The 16625-nt window shown below is 39.5% G+C and overlaps 1 protein-coding gene across 1 annotated transcript in view; it reads right to left on the reverse strand.

The window, feature by feature from the left end:
- Positions 1-16625, reverse strand: part of MTPN (myotrophin) — a 54222-nt gene that overhangs the window by 15123 nt on the left and 22474 nt on the right. Inside the window, exons 2-3 of the mRNA XM_084635916.1 lie at positions 13034-13147; positions 11878-11961 (exon numbers count right to left, since the gene is read on the reverse strand). Coding sequence (XP_084492042.1) covers positions 11878-11961; positions 13034-13147 — 198 coding nt within the window. The remainder of the gene's footprint in view (positions 1-11877; positions 11962-13033; positions 13148-16625) is intronic.

Raw genomic sequence — 16625 nt, forward strand, 5'->3', positions numbered from 1 at the left:
ACATTTAAATGTCCCCCACCACAAAGTCTAATTCTTGCCACTTAAATCTGTTTTCAAATTGCATAACTAGTTGCAAACAGAGGGGCTAGAAACACTAAACAAGAGTTAGTGAGTTTTGACCCTTAAAGGTTTTAGGGTTAACACAATTCGGAAGGGTTCTTGGCCCTATCTACCACTAATCCCACAGAAAATGTTACTTTTGTCCCTCAGGTTCAGCTTGGCAACTTCCTGATGGTTTATCAGTGCTTGTGTTTTAGGTGATATCAGACAGGCCTGAACCATCACAAAAAGACAACTGATGTGAAAACATTTAATGAACCCAATCTGTCAAAATCATGCCTGTAATAGACTGCAGCCAATCACTATGATTAGTGAGACAGCAATGTCTGAGAACACTGTCACCTGCAATCTCAAAATTTTCCAAATACACCTCACTTTGCTGCAAGTAATAAATCAAACTGAGCAAATCAATTTCTACTTTTTTGAGAAAAAAGTCTGAATGGAAACACAGTCGAGTGTTTCCACTGATGCAGGAGTTCTAAAGGGCTACGACTATGAGAAACAGACACCCCTAACTTTTGCAGAAGCATGTGGCTTACGGAAACCATGCAGAAAGGGAACAGAAACCATGCACTTCAGGAGACAAGTGTCTCAGTGCCATAAGCCTTATGCGAGTCTTATCAGATTTATACTGAATCACTCACAAATCTCATGCTAAATATCAGTAGGTTCTTTTGTATTTTATTTTGCACATTAAAGAACTGTAAATGTTTTGCCTCTTGGATAGATTACTTATTACTTAATTATTGATTACATTTGACTTTCATATCACATGAAAATGCTTGTACTTGTAGAATATCACCATCTTAAGATATATTGATGTATTAAACCAAAAGTTCAAATACCTTAACCAAAAGGCCATGCTTCCATAACACATGAAAAACATTTTTGCACTTCTAAAAAGGTAAGTACAAAACTATTATAGTAAATTTTGTTCTATATTTTCATGCCCCCAGGAACTTCAGTGCAACTACATTAGTAGATCAAAGCCTGAAAGAGAATGCTCCCTCGTAACCAATGTCAGTACTGGTAAAGAACTGATCAGAAGTTACTCCTGGGGGAATTCTGCGCCACTGCATATGTGCAGAATTTATGTCCCCTGCAGATTTCTTTGTTTCTCCCCATAAAAATGACTTTCTGACAGGGAAGCAAAGAGAAGCCACAAGAGTGGTCATGTGACCCTCCCCAGCAGTATGTTTTAGGGGCTCAGGGTAGCGGGGAGAGAGGTAAATCACTGTGGGGCAGGAGGCGGGACTAGGGAAGACCTGGATGGTGACTCCTACCCTGCGCCGGGCTCAGCTGCTAGTCCTCGCTCCACTGGGGAGGACAGGATTTCCTCTTCCCTTGCATAGCATCTGGGGCCAGGTCAGACCCACCCCCAGATTTCACCCCCAGCTGAAGGAAGCTCTGCAAACTCCCCCTCTACCCAGCTTCCTGCACCCATAGCCCCTCAGCTGCAAGGGGAGGGATCCTAGTACAGGGTGCTGCTCCCCCATTCACCCAACCCCCGTGCATCCAGACCCCCCCAGACCCTCCCGCCAAGCCTCACCCACCCACACTCAGACCCCCCAGAACCCCCTCCCCCCAACAAGCCCTTGTGCATCCAGAATCCCCCCTGTACCTGGATCCCCCATTGAGCTGCCCACACCCAGATTGTCCCACACAGAACCCCCTCAACCCACACCTGGATCCCTCAACACTAAGCCCCTCCACACTTGGATCCTGCCTGTCCACACCTGGTGCACCTGTCATGGAGGGGAGGGCCTGGGGTGTTTCTGGGGCAGGCCCAGTCCTTGTGCTGTGTCAGTGTTGGGTGCAACCTCACTGTTGAGTCCGTGTCCCAGGGGGAACTGCACAGTAATCTACCTCTGTGCAGCCAGTAGCCCGTGCTCCCCAGTGCCACGATGGAGCCTCGATATTTGACACACAAAATTAGCAGAATTTTAAAAGATTGTGCACATAATTTTTATTTTTTTTTGGCGCAGAATGCCCTCAGGAGTAAGCAGCAGCAACTGCAGCAGCATTCTTGACTAACTGCCAATTTCATATTTTTGCTCCCAGAAAGTTCTCTTAGCCCCCACTTGAAATTCCGCTGAGCATTTCAAGTCCATAAAGATATAAGTTCACTGAAATTTCAAGCATCTAGATTACTGATGGTTACTCTCCAAGGCCAACCAAATGCTGCAAAATTGCTTTTCCATTCTTACCAGGGCCAACACAGAATCCCAGAGATGGCTTAAACTTTATGAATATGAACAGATTCTAAAAAGAAACGACATAGCGTTAAGGATGTATGCACTCAATGCTCTATGTTCTTTGTATCTTTCCTGAATATGGGTATTCAACACCTAACGTAAATAATTAAATATGTAATCTAAGGGAGAAGACATTTACTTTGCTTTAATGTTAAAAAAAAAAAAAAAGAATCCAAAAGGCTCTAGTGATTTTGTAGCGTCTAAATGGATAGAGCCCTTCACAGATATCCGTGGATTTGCAGGGCTCTATGGAATTCTGATAAGGGCCTCAGAAGGTCCATTGCCCTTCACATCTCAAATTTGATGAGGATGATTGCCTTCTAATCTTGCTTAGAATCTCCACCTCCACCAACAGTTGCAGCAGGGAGGTTACTGAAGACTCGGGGCTAAGAGAGCTGAGTTCCAGGAACACTACAAAAGGGTCCCCTTGACTGTAACCTCCAATACTGCTTATGCATCTGTCCCCTCCCCTCCTTCCTCCAACCACTTCCTCCAGTCAGCTGAACCAACTCTGGTACATCAGACAGGGACTTAACTGAATTACAGAAAGTCTGTTAACTTGGGCAGCTGAACTGTTAACTATTCTCCTGTCAAGAGTTTCAAGACAAGCACCCCTTTCTGCACCTATGTACCCTGGTAGGTTTGAAGCAGGCAGGGAGCTGTGCCAAAGTTGTGAATGAAGCTACCAGTTCAGCTGAGTAGGGACTGCCAGTGATCCATGGGTGTTCCAAAGGACATGAATTATTGACCTTTACAGTACCATGTACTATATCTCCTCTAAACTAGTCAAATGAAGTCTTCTCTCAATTGTCATTTTTATCTCTAGGATCTCACAAAAAAGTTTCCAGCTATTAAAAACCACTTAAAATGTGCTTTCATCTCACAAAAGGCTGTTTAAATTACTTGGAATTTTCCCCATAAATTCTATCCTAGCTCTTGACTTGCACAGCTTTGTGGGCAGATTTTGTGGGGGGTGGGGTGGAATGGAACGTGAGAAGGGGTGGAGATGGATTTTAGAAAGCAGAAAATTCTGCTTTTAATGGAAACTTAGCCACAATCTTTTCCTGTGGATTTGCCACCAGTCACTCCATAAAACACTGCTTCTTAAGATAAGACTTGCAGATAGGCATGGTTATGACAGTTATAGTATTTTCTGGGATGTAGTACTATGGTTTCAGCTGTCAGCACTACCTCCAATTTTATTATTATTATTATTAGGAAGTCAGTCTCCTCAGCAAGTGATAGTACAATTATTTTATCTATGGGCCTATAAAACAAACTAAAAATCTAGTCTGCGGGCTACAGCTCTACACACTGTTGCCTTCTGTTGTCTCCTAGTGGACATGGTCTCATATAAGGAATAGGTATTACTTATTGAGTGGTTAACTGTCTAGTTTTAAAAGAGAGAATCCTACAGAACATTAAGTTAAAAGCAATTAAAGTTTTAAATAAACTTTCCTTCCTCCTCTCTTCACCTGCCCAGAAAAAAAAAAGAAAAAAACAAAAAAAAAAAACATTCATGAACTGATCACTTATGTCCCCATCATATTGAGTTTGAGTTTTACGGTTCAGTCAGGTTCCCAGATGCTTTAGGATTTAGGTTCATCACTGAGGGAGAACTTTCACTACTAAAAAACAAAAACATTTAACATTAAAAACTCTTATGTCACTGATTTTACAGACTTTTTCATGGTAAGATTTTAGTTTCCTCTTGGGTATTTACTCCTTCATCCTTCGTAGGAGCAATTCAGTAAGATACCTTATTTAAATCAAGATGCTCTTTTGGAAATATATATAAAATGTTTTCCATGACTGAAACGGGACCAGAGTACAGTTTAAGTCAGCAATTTGCTCTATTCAATCTGGAATCAGAAACCATGTTACAACCATGTAGCATTCAGTTATAGGCATAGCAAGCAGACTTCTGCCTATTCAAAAAGTGCAATATATCTGATTTCCGATCACAGGACCAGTGCTGGCCATAGAATTTTAGGGAGGGCCAGGAAAATGATTCTCCTGCAGCAGATGAGAGGCAAAGAAATGGAGCCCCTTATTTAACTGGAAGAGAGGACAAAGCAGAGCCAGCAGTGGCTGCCTGTAGGTAGGTAAATGTCCAATAGTTAGAAATTTTTAATCTGGGTTAGCCATCTTTAAAACTTGGTACACTATTATATTGCCATTGCCACCTAGAGTATATGAAGTGAGCCAAGAGCTACATCATTAGCATTAGCATAGTGAATGAGGTAAGCTGTTTTAAAAAAAGTGTTTTTTGCAGTAACTAGTATTTTAGTTATGTTGTCTTGCACATTTGTTAACCCTATTTACATTCAGCTTATTGTAATATTTTGTACATCTAACAATAAGAGCAGATAATACTGGACAGTTGCTATGTAAATTTCACACGCAGCAGTACAACGCAATTCTGATTTACAACTTCTGTAGATATTCTTATCTATTTTGTCCCTCCAGAGGTTATACTGAGTTTTGCCAAGATACGTGACAGCTTTAAAAGGGTACACCACATCTAATCAGGAGAAGTTTAAAATGTAGACTCTCATTATATTACTCACTAAAGAAATTGTACCTCACAATATTTTCATTAAAAAAAAAAATGCATGAAAGTTTTAAAGGGCTGGGTTGAAAAACAGCAAGAGGTAGAAAATTCAGAGGTAAAAATTAAATTTCACTTAAAATGCTCCATCTTCCCCCTTGTGTCCAGGTATTGAAGGCAATACCAAACAATTATTTATATGTGTCTTATTGACTCTAACAAGGCAGGTGAAGGATAAACATTCAGCCTCAAGTTAGTTTCCCTGATTTTTATCGATCAATGCCAGATGCCTCCAGAAGGTGAATTAATGGACAGATGTCCATGTTATAAATGTTCAAAAGGGACTAGATCCAAAAACTAAGTAAGCATTCACCTAATTTTAGGAGTTAAAAAAACCCACCCACAATGACTGCTAGTGAGAGAGCCAACACAAACTGGACAATTTGGAGAAAGCCTATTTTAACAGAGGCCAAAAAAAATTCTAATTAAGACTGTATTGGAAGCAGTCAGCTATGATGTACAGGAATTTTTATATCGGTGTATGCCACAGACAAGCTCAGATTTCCAATACATAGCTAAATATTACAGATAAACCCCAATTAGACTTCAGAGTTATGTATACACATGTAGGCTGCTGTACAAATTTTACAGAAGTCTCAATTATGAGGGCCAAGATAGTTTTGGATAACTCTGCATTTGATATAATTGGGTCTTACCTGCATACACTAACTACAAACTTTGAAAGGCTCAAGGTTTCTTTTGATGTCTCCCAACGTTTCGACACTGTAGTTTGATTAACTGTGAAGTATTAAAAACCAAATGGTCCAGACTTTCTTTGTTCTGCAATTTCAAGAGGCTGTCAACATTTTTGCAGTTACGATCTCATCTTGATGGATCACAGCTTGAAAGCTTCTTGCTTCAATGGACCTTAACTTCTTCCATACATTTAGTAGCCTACGCGAATAAGTTGTGCCTATATGCTTTTACTGCTGCCAAATAGAGTAATCTTTAAAGCTCTGTTTTTATGCTCTGTGTAAGAGCAAACAGTTTTCCTGCACCGGTTAAATCATTCTCCTCCAAAATTTTTAAAGCTTTCGATTACTGTAGGTCACCTTGACTAAGCCGAACTTTCTTCTATATAAACTACACTTTCATAGTAGCATACATTTTGCACTCACTCTTTGAGCAGTTCTTGGTGCACAGAAGGTACTCTAACCAAGGCCTTCTCAGAGTCTTATATAAAAAGTAATGTACTGACACAGTAAAAACCTCTGGTTTTAAATAAAATCTTGAGTAACCACATACTGCAGCAAGTGGTAGGAAATTAATTGGTATGGGGGCATTTATGGGTCACATGCTTCAGCACCTTTTCACTTACTAGATACTTCCTAGTTATTCTTCACTGGATTCCTTATTCTATTTTAATTACCACAATTCAGGCACAGGTATGAAAGTGGCCTATATTCTTCTTACTTCACTAAACCGTTACGTTTCTTTACTTATATCAACTATCCACTTAGACACATTATTAAATGCAAAAATATTAGTTAGTTATGCAAAGTTAAGGTAGCACAGCTCAGAGCAAAGAAGTCAGGAAGTGCATAAGTTAACGTTTTAGAATGTCCTCATCTTGAAAATAAACAAACATTATTTAACAAGGTAGTTAAGTTCTGATCCTCTCCCCTCCAATTTTGTATTTGACAATAGGGCTGATATTGAATGTGTGTGGAGAAATGGGTAGGGCATATCAAGTTCTAGGGATTGAGTCAGCTGGGATTCAAAAATCAAGCAACAGAAGAGAAGTTTTCAACCTGAATAGGCAACAGTAATTGAAATGTAGCATGCTGAGACAGTGGGGGGTGCAGCTAAAATAGTATCTTTCGTAGCAGCAGGATTACTAAATTTATGGAGAATTGGCCCAGAAGGCAAATCTGTCACTATTGTTCACCAGTCTGCAACAAGTTTATTGGTCTTCTAGCTGACATTTATACTATTCTGGAAGAACCATCACCCGTTAGCGTTATCTGGGACAGCATCAATTCTACCCCCTGGTGTCTTCAAAGGTCTTGATCTAACTTTCTTCAGCTCACCCAAGGAAAAGGAATCCATTAATTACATAGGATTACCAGACAAAAATTCATTTTTTGTGAAAATGTTCTCTTATGTTCAAGCTGACATCTGAAAAAGAGGCCCTCCATCTCAAAAGCTAACCTTATTTCTGTTTCCAACAGAATAACAGGTTCTGAACACCGTTTGTATAGCAACCTATTTGCCACTTATAGCTTTGACAGAACATATGATACAGGTCTTCAGACAGGGTAGAATGGATTCCCTCCCATTGTAAAAAAAAAAAAAAAAATTACAAACTCTAAATCCACGTCTTTACTATATTTGGAATTATTTAAGCTCTTACTTTCTTTCTGCAACATTACTTCACTATTTTTGCAGAGGCAGTTAAATACAACTCCAGCTCACAACCCTGAAAGATTTGATGGTAGGGACACAGGAGAATCAATATCAAAGGATCTCTTTTGCAAGAGGAAATATTACACAACCAAAATAAAAGTTGGATTGGTAATGAATGTGACGGTCTTGTTTAGCCACACACAAAAGCTAAGCAGTCAGTCCTCTGTGGGCTCTGATGTGAAGTCTTTTAGAAGTGTTTCAAAATAAACAACACACAGTGTCAGATCCAGCCATCATTAAGCTGGAAACTCTGCTTTGCACACTCTAAACCCCATTATGAAGTCTCCCCTTTCACAACTCCTATATATTCTTGATTCTCTGCTTGATCTATAGCCTGTAAAATGGCCTTCCCTCCTCCAGTCATTTTTCAAAATATAAATTATTTAGCTTTAAGTTAGTCACATGCAGACTTTACTACATTTTAAGATCGTTTCACAGTTTAAGTAACTACCTCAAGAGCATGAGTAATTCAGACCACAGAACAGACAAAGCATGGCAATGTGTCACTTGGACGAGGGTTCTAAGGTGTTTAATACATTGAACAGGTCTGTCTTATCACAGAGAACACCGCCTCAGACATTTAACTGATCTGGTCAGAAAATTCAACTTCAGCTGAGTCCCAGTAAATGCAACATTTGAATCCATTGCTTCCATTGGTATTAGCTAATTGAGGGAAGAGGAAACATTGGCAACACTAAACTCTGCCTGAAGAATTAGAAAACTGGTGCTTCTTTCCCTGAATTACTTGGTTGCCTTGGGCTTGTTTATTAGAATGTAAGCATTTCACACAAACAATCAGAAAAATCTTAGGCGGATTCGGTGTATTGGAAAACATACTACTTAAGACATTTGGTCATAAAATATGAAGTTCTTTTAAGTCATGAGCTAACAATGGCTGATGAAAACCAGTGTCTGCATTGTGTTTGTCAAAACACAGCGCAGTAAGCTTCGGTGAATGAGTTTCACGGTAAACTTGTTGTTTACACGAAGTTGGTACTGCAGATTTGTAATTAATCTGGAGGTACACACACACACGGTTGTAACGGCATTATGGCCATATCCAGCTTATCTGTTACTGTGTAAGAATTGGTTGACATTTGCTTTCAGGACGCAAAATGTATAGTCACAACTCTATCATCCACCAGGTGGACAGTGATATATTTATGAAAAAGCCTGACTCGGACAACAGCGAGGGTCAATGTTTAACTTGGATAAAATGCACCTGAAGCTTTTGGCTAATTAAGGAAAATCTCACACCCCTTCCAGAATCACAATAATGCAAGGCTGGAAGGGACCTCAAAAAGTCATCACGGTCCTGTCTCAGCTCAGGCTGGACAAGTAAACCTATACCACCCCCGACAGGTTTTTGTCCAACCTGTTCTTAAAAATCCCCACTGATGAGACTTCCACAACCTACTTTGGAAGTCTACTTCAGAGACCAACTACCCTTTAGTCAGAAAGTTTTCCTAATATCTAACCTTTGCTGAAGATTAAGTTGATTACTTCTTGTCCTATCTTTGGTTGATCTCTGTGTCCTCTAATCACAATCCTCTTTATAGCAGCCCTTAATATATTTGAAGGCTTATCAGATCCCCCCTCATTCTCCTTTTTCTCAAAAGGAAACATTACCAGGTTTTAACTTTCTCTCATAGGTCAGATTTTTGAAATTTTATTATTTTTGTTGCTCTCCTCTGAACTGGACACAACACTTCAGTTGAGGTCTTACCAGTGCCAAGGAGAGTGGGACAATTACCTTCCGCGTCTCACATACAACACTCCTGTCAATACACTTCAGAACAACACTAGCCTTTTTCACAACTACATCACACTGACTACTCAAATTGCAAATGACTATAAACTACCACATCCCTTTTTGCAGTACCACCCCTAGCTAGTTATTCCCCGTTTTGTAGTTGGGTATTTGATTTTTTCTTCCTAAAGTATAATACTCTGCACTTGTTTTTAATGAACTTCATCTTGTTGAATTCAGACTAATCCTCCAATTTGTCTTGCTTGTTTTGAATTCTAATCCTGTCCTCCAAAGTGCTTTCAACCCCTCCCAGATTTGTCTCATCTGCAGATTTTTTTTTTTTTTTTAAGGATACTCTCCACTCCATCATCCAAGTCTAATATAAATATTGAATAGTAGCAGATCCAGGACTGACCCCTGCAGAACCACAATATATCTGCTCTCCCAGTTTGACAGCGAACCATTGATAACTACTTTGAGTACCATTTTTCAACTTGTTGTGCACTCACCTTATAGTAATTTCATTGAGACTGCATTTCCGTAACTTGTGTATGAGAAGTGCTATAGTACTTCACCACATCAGAAAAGTTTAAAAAGGAAATTAACTTGGCAGTACTACTGTGATAAAAACCAAAGACGTGTAGTCTTAATATTCATGTATTCTTTTAGAATTCATATTCCATTAGCTGTGATCATACTTGCCATGGTGCAGCGATGTGGGGGCTCAGGGTGGTGCATGGGGGTGAGGCTTGTCACGGTGGGGGTATGAGGGGGGGATGGCCTGGGTGCAGGGGTGGGGGTCTGGAGACATGGGTGCAGAGATGCTCTAGTTGTAGGGGTTGAGATTCAGTGGGGTGGGCGTGGGTATGGAGGGCTGGGGGGCTCTGGGTTTACAGGGTGATGCTTGGCAGGGGTGTCTGGGTATGGGAGGTCCAGATGCATGGGGACTGGGTGGATGGGGGAGCAGCTCCCCATACAGTGACCCCTACCCCCACAGCTGAGGAGTGATGGAGGCAGGAAGCAGGAGAGGATACGGAGATTCCTGCAGCTGGGGGAGGTTTTTGGGGGTGGGTCTGACACAGCCACTCTAGCAGGGGAAGAGGAAATCCCGTCCTCCCCTGCCTCCAGCCCAGCCAGGACTAGCAGATGATCCTGGCTCAGGGGTAGGAGCCACTGGGTGGGGTGTCCCCAGCCCTGAGGTGATTTACCTCTCTGCCAGCTCCTCTGGGTGCCTGAAACAATGTACCTGCGCAGCTAGGAAGTGGTGCGTAACTGTTCTTGCAGCTTTCCTTTGCTTCCCTGTCAGAAAGTCATTTTTCTGCAGGGAAGCAAAGAAATCCGTGGGGGACATGAATTCTGCGCAAATTCCCCAAAGAATAGAAATTGTATAATGAGATGCTGCAGATAAGCATTAAGCAAAATTGTAAACCATGGTAAGTTGTGGAACAAAGACCAAAAAAGAATATATGCAGCTGGGTGCACAAAAACACAGGAGCTTGGACTCCTGAATGGAAGCTCCACGCAGACTGCCAGTTTGGAACTTTGCGGGTTTTGAATTTGAAGGATTGTCGGTTGGTTCCTGAAGAAGATGGATCATAGACGAGATAGGGAGCTGGACTGTGATCAGGAAACGAAGCATTGCTGGGCTCTTATAAGATTACGCTTTCCCTAGTGGAGTAAGTAGTAGAAGGATTAGTGAAAGCTATTGTGTTTAATAAAAGTAATTACAAATTTGGTGGTTTTTCAAATCCAGAAGTTGAAGGTGGAATTAACTGATGGGGTTTTGAAGAGATCTGCAGGGCCTCCAAATAGAGTTAGGAAAAGCAGCCAAGATCACCTGATATTTTACAGGCATGTGTCCTGAGAGGAAGCTAAGGGGTAAAAGGTTGAACAAGTGTTGAACAAGGTATGCACCAGGAAGGGGGAGATCATAATAGCACTGATTTCAGATTTCATTCATTAAGTTGGTATCAGGAATAAATTTAGAGCAATCTTAATTTATGCATTTAATAGTTTCTGAAAGTACATCAGTTCTGTAATAATGAAGTTACAGAAACTGTACGATGTCAGCAAAGAGGCTAAGCCTGACAGTACATCTATACCTGCAAGTCATTCAACTGAGAAAGTTGTACTCCATTTTGACAGTGATCTTAAAGGTTCAGTAAAATCACTTCTCATTATAACTAAATTCTACTGACTAAACAGATTTTCTATTTCTATTGCAACCAATACAGACTGTAGGGCTCTGGATAACAGTGCCCAAATAAGAGTAGGGGGATCAAAAGACATTTCAGGATTAAAAAGATAGTTAGAGAAAAGGGAAATTTTTAAATAGGACTTTTCCCCGGTCACCCTTCCAGCAAATATGCTGGACTCTGAAAAAACAACCAAGTGTTGCATCTACCAAAATACAAAATACCAAATGGTAATCTTACATAAAATGAGCAGACAAAATCACTTTTTTTTTTAACCTGCTCCCTTAGCCCATGTGCAGCAAGTAAGTAGCAGCACCAAATATTGGTTTCTGCATAATGAAGTGCCGGCCTCTGGTCTGATAACATGAATGACTATCCTGTTCAGTTATTTTGAACCCACGCGTTCCACTGAATACATCCGATGAAGTGAGCTCTAGCTCACGAAAGCTTATGCTCAAATAAATTGGTTAGTCTCAAAGGTGACACAAGTACTCTTTTTCTTTTTGTTCCACCTTGTTACTGTTAAAGTCAGAGTACTGAACTTCATCAATGAGCAAGTTATAAGAGCAAGCATTGGGTAAACATTTATTTAAGTCTCACCTTTGACAGAAGCAATTTCACACAAGTGACATGACCCTCATAGACTGCTGATAGAAGTGGTGTGATATGATGTTTATCTGGAGCCTGTAAAGACAGGAACCAAGACAATTATTGAAGCACAAGTTCACACTTGTATTTAAAAAGGTAACATTTCAGCCTTTACGTTATGTACATTGATTTTTACTATAATGAAAAGTTAACAAAAAACTAAGCTGATCTTTTAATGCGCCCACCCTCCTGAAAAAACAAGAAAAGTCAGGAATTTCAAAGTTACTGTTTTAAAAGGATTTTCCTGTTGCAGACTGATAACTTTCTGGAAAACTTTCTTGGCTCATATCTCCACAACAGCTTGGCAACAAAACACCAAGTTTGTTTTATTTCTCTTGCTGGAAAGTCTATTTAGGTCCCCGTCCCGTCCCCCCACCCCCGGGGTGAAAGGGCAATAGTTAGAGATATATTAATGCCAAACTATACAGAATAGCTACAGGTTCACAGCAAGATATAAGAACAAAAAGGAAAGCAGAAGAGAAAACACAAGCGAAAAGGAAGTGTCCACCTCTCCCCAACGCAAGGAAACAAAGAAGAGAGACTTGTAAGTTAACCGGTCAATTCCAAACAACTTTCTAAAGTTCGGGGGTTTTAAAGTGTGCAGAATTATTGAACTATATGGTTTACAGGTGCTAGTTGTAGTCCTCACAAATCTCTGGCTGAATAGGAGATAAAAGTTTGCCTCAGACACCACTCTGTCATAATTTAAGTTTAAACAAGAATCTTCTCCCAATATAGCAATGTATAACAACTTCACAATACCTTAAACTCTCAAAAAGGCCAGATGAGACTGCTGAATCCTGGTTTTCACTGACCAGACAGTCTGTATTTTTAATGGAAACTAGCAAATGGAACGTGATTTCTGCATTGTGTGTAATTTACATGCTATAAAATGTATATGTAAATGTCAGTTTAAGCTTCAAGACTCTGTTTTGTTCTTAAAACATTTCAGTGATCTATTATATGAAATTGATATATTTCATTTGATACATTTGCCTCAGTCTTTCACAATGAGTCTTTCACAAAAAGCTCTTTACACATCTAACCCAAATAATTACACAAGGCACACAATGTAAGTCAAAGTCTGCCTGCAATTTGCTAAACATACATTAATATCAGCTCCTTTTAATAGCAGAAATTCCAGAATCTCAAGCTGCCCACAATCTGCTGCATAGTGAAGAGGTTTCCTCCCACCTTCCAGTGTCCGGTTGACATCTTCACCCTTATAAAAAACAAAGTAAAACATGTTAGATTTCCTTATTTATGCAAAATCCTTTAAAAAGTGAAACAGAAGGTCCAACATCTCAGAAAACATTAAGTTACCACTTAAGAAAAAACCAAGAGACTGGAGTCCCTCTGCTTTTTCAGATGTAGACAACATTCCAGAGATTGCTTGCAGTCTACCTCCCTTCTCGTGACTGAACAACATCTGTATGTCAAATACAACAACTGCTTACTTAGGAAGTTAAGTATTGAGTATTTTTAAGACATATGTAATCCAATAAATGTTTGTTCTTTGAAGATAGTCAATCTCCCTTTGCTCCTCTCCCTCTGAACATATTTTCATGCAGCTCGATTCCATTTTCCTCTAAACCAACTGTGCAGCCTTCTAACCCTACTGTACATGCTGCTTAGCTGCCTCATTTTCTCCTTTTCTGGGCATTCTTCTGTTGGTGGATGGCAGCTCCAGTAACAGCCAAGAATGGCTCCTATTTCCACCCCCTTTTCCTTTCGTATGGCAGCTACCATACCAATGACCCCCACTAACCAATAGAGATAGCTAGGCTAACTTGTTCTGCTTGTTTCTAGCAGCTTTTACAGGTCTTCAGGCTCTTTACAATGAGGAGCCTGGACACCTGTAGAAGAGAGTCAGCATCATATGATCAACACCAATCTAAAACCTAAATGGCAGTTTTTGAAGCATCTTTCATTTTCTGTAAACTTAAGGATGTACTGAAAACAGCCAACCAAATCAGGTTGAAAGAAAAGGGATAATTAATGCTACTCCTTTAACAGGACCAAGGTAAGTATTCACCTGTGAATTCACTAGATGAACACAAAAAACCCCTAATTATTGCAATATACCAGCTGTATTTCCCTCAGCTGATGTATACCACCCAAAATAAAACCAGGTCATTGTCACCTAGCAACTGAAAGCTTTAGCCTCTGAACACTGACAGATACCATGTGTTAAGTGAATCAGTGTGCAAATGAATTTAGCGGCTTTTACAGCCTTGTTGTGTAAGTCCTTCAGGTGTTCACAAAAAGATACTTCAAAAGCAGCAGCAATTCAAGGTTCCATTAAAATTTCCTGCCAGTCTCTACTCCCACCATGCAAATCTCATGACGTTCACAAAAGCATGCCCCAACTTGTTCTGCTTCCAGCAGAAGTCCGCTGGACCTCAGCACCACCACCACGCTGGCCTAGGAGTTCCAGAGATCAAGTTGAACATTGCTTTGTCACTAATTTAAAGCTGTATTTAAATTCAAGAGTTAGTCAATATTTGAGTTAGAAATTTTGATCAAAACTTTGGTTCTGTACATTAACTCTCATTCATGCAGAGTCCAGCAAACAAAATTCTCACTCTTGGGCGGTTTTGGTTATAGAGTGGAAAACGGAAGAGTTGTCTGAAACAAACAATTTTTAGAGAGTTATTTCTGAAAGTGTTGTCAAATTTGCTTGGAATTTGGTAAAAATAAATTGTATTTCTGTCCCAGTTTGCCCATTTTAAGGCAAACAGAATTTGTAAATTTTAAAAGGTGGCCAAAATTGGGCTTGTAATGGAATCAGTTGCAACCTTACTTATGGACACCTGATGCTGTGCCATAATTACAGCTGGAGTATTCTGGACACATGTATCTTCAGGCACACTAAACTGATTGTTTATGGATAAAATAAGAGTGCACTTTATACTCAATATAGCATGAGACAAGGATATTTTCTCCTCCCTTATCTTTCCCTTGGAAAGTTTAGGCAATTAACTTCATGGATATGTCAATGGCTTAGTAGGTTCCATAGTGAATATAAATTAGCCAGATTGCTGCCAGTTTTGGCCAACTCAGCATAAATATTCATGGTCAGAAAGGTATGCAAATAACTAGGATCCTCCAAAACAGAGAAAGTTAAGCTCTGTATCTCTCATTCCCACTCCATTATAAAACAATGTAGTGAATGCCTTTGTATTTTTGGCATTAGAGTAACTTTGGAAGAGGCTAATTTGGGATGACACACTTTTTCTGGAATGAAAACTTGTACACACATAGTTAATCGGGAACAAATAATCCGATATAACTCCACTTTGTAGGTGAATGCTAGATTAGAGCTGATATTACCCACATAAATTTAACTATAAATGGTAGCATAAGGTGCCATTAGTTTACATTGTTGTGCCACACCTTCCATTTGTAATAACCTGCCATATATTGACTTGTCTCTACCTTAACATTTACTGATTTATTGATTATGATTATACACATAAGTATAACCAACTAAAATGCACTAAACAATTTTGCTGATGCACAAGGAATAGCAGTAAAACCCATTCACCAATGTCAACACATTACTCACCTTCAGATCTGCTCCTTTTATATATTCATAGACTTTTCAGAGAAATTGGTAAACCCGCTGGAAAAAGTTCAAGTAAAATTGTTCTTCTGGTACAAGAATTAGGAGAACTTCATAAGCAACTTGTCAATATAAGGTTATTACATCCTTGGTAACCTTTTAAAATTATATTAATACTGAACATTTTATAGTTCAAGTCCTCTATCCTTCATTGTGCCCCTCCCTTCCCCGACAGGACTCCTGAAAGCCTCTGTTCAAAACTAAACAAATAATCAAGTTCTTTCAGAAATCATTCCAATTTTTCAAAGTTAACAGGTCTCATTTTACAGTTCTCCATTCTTTGACAACAACAGTCAGCAGGTTTCTGGAATGTGGCAATTCATCATCAAAATATATTTCAGATTGTTTATTCATTGACAAGAATGTGGGCCAACAGTATGCTTATTAAAACTGTTTAACAATACATCCTTGAGGGGAAAAATAAGTGAGGTTAGGTCGAGATTTCAGTTTTGGACAAGGTTCTGAATTGTTATAGGCAGTTTGGGAATTTAACAGTTCCAGCACCCATTCTTTCATTTGTTAGAACTGAAAGGCTCCCAGGACAGGCTTGTAGTATCTATGCTTGAATAATTTTCTGATTAAGTCCAATCATTTAATTTAATTCTTCAGTTCTTTTGCAGCTCAAATTGTAGAAGTGAATTAGATTTTGTCTTTGTCCCTACAATTCAGTGTGACAACAGCCCATTAAGAAGGCATAATGAGTAAGTTTAATGATAAATTATAAATTCCAAGTAACACAATTAAGTGATAATTTAAAATCTTATTATTTTCCTGCTAACCTATTAAACCATACTAGACTAGTATCTTTCCATTTTGGCTCAGTGCCCTTTAAAATGTCACCACTGTGCAACTAAAAGACTGTTTATTTGGAAGCTGTGATCTTGAATAAAACTGAAGAAATGTCTTAACACGAACATCCCACCCCTCCTAAAGTAATTAAAGGATATTTTTTTTGGATTCTGGGTCACCTGTTCAAATCCTAAAAAGCAGTACCAGTTCGCCTCCTCCACATACCACCTCTTCCATTTCTCACTAATAATCATCAAATGCAACAAGATCCCTGGTGACAGGAATG

Source organism: Lepidochelys olivacea (assembly GCF_965140295.1).
Source record: "Lepidochelys olivacea isolate rLepOli2 genome assembly, chromosome: 1".
In the NCBI taxonomy this organism is placed as follows: Eukaryota; Metazoa; Chordata; order Testudines; family Cheloniidae; genus Lepidochelys; species Lepidochelys olivacea.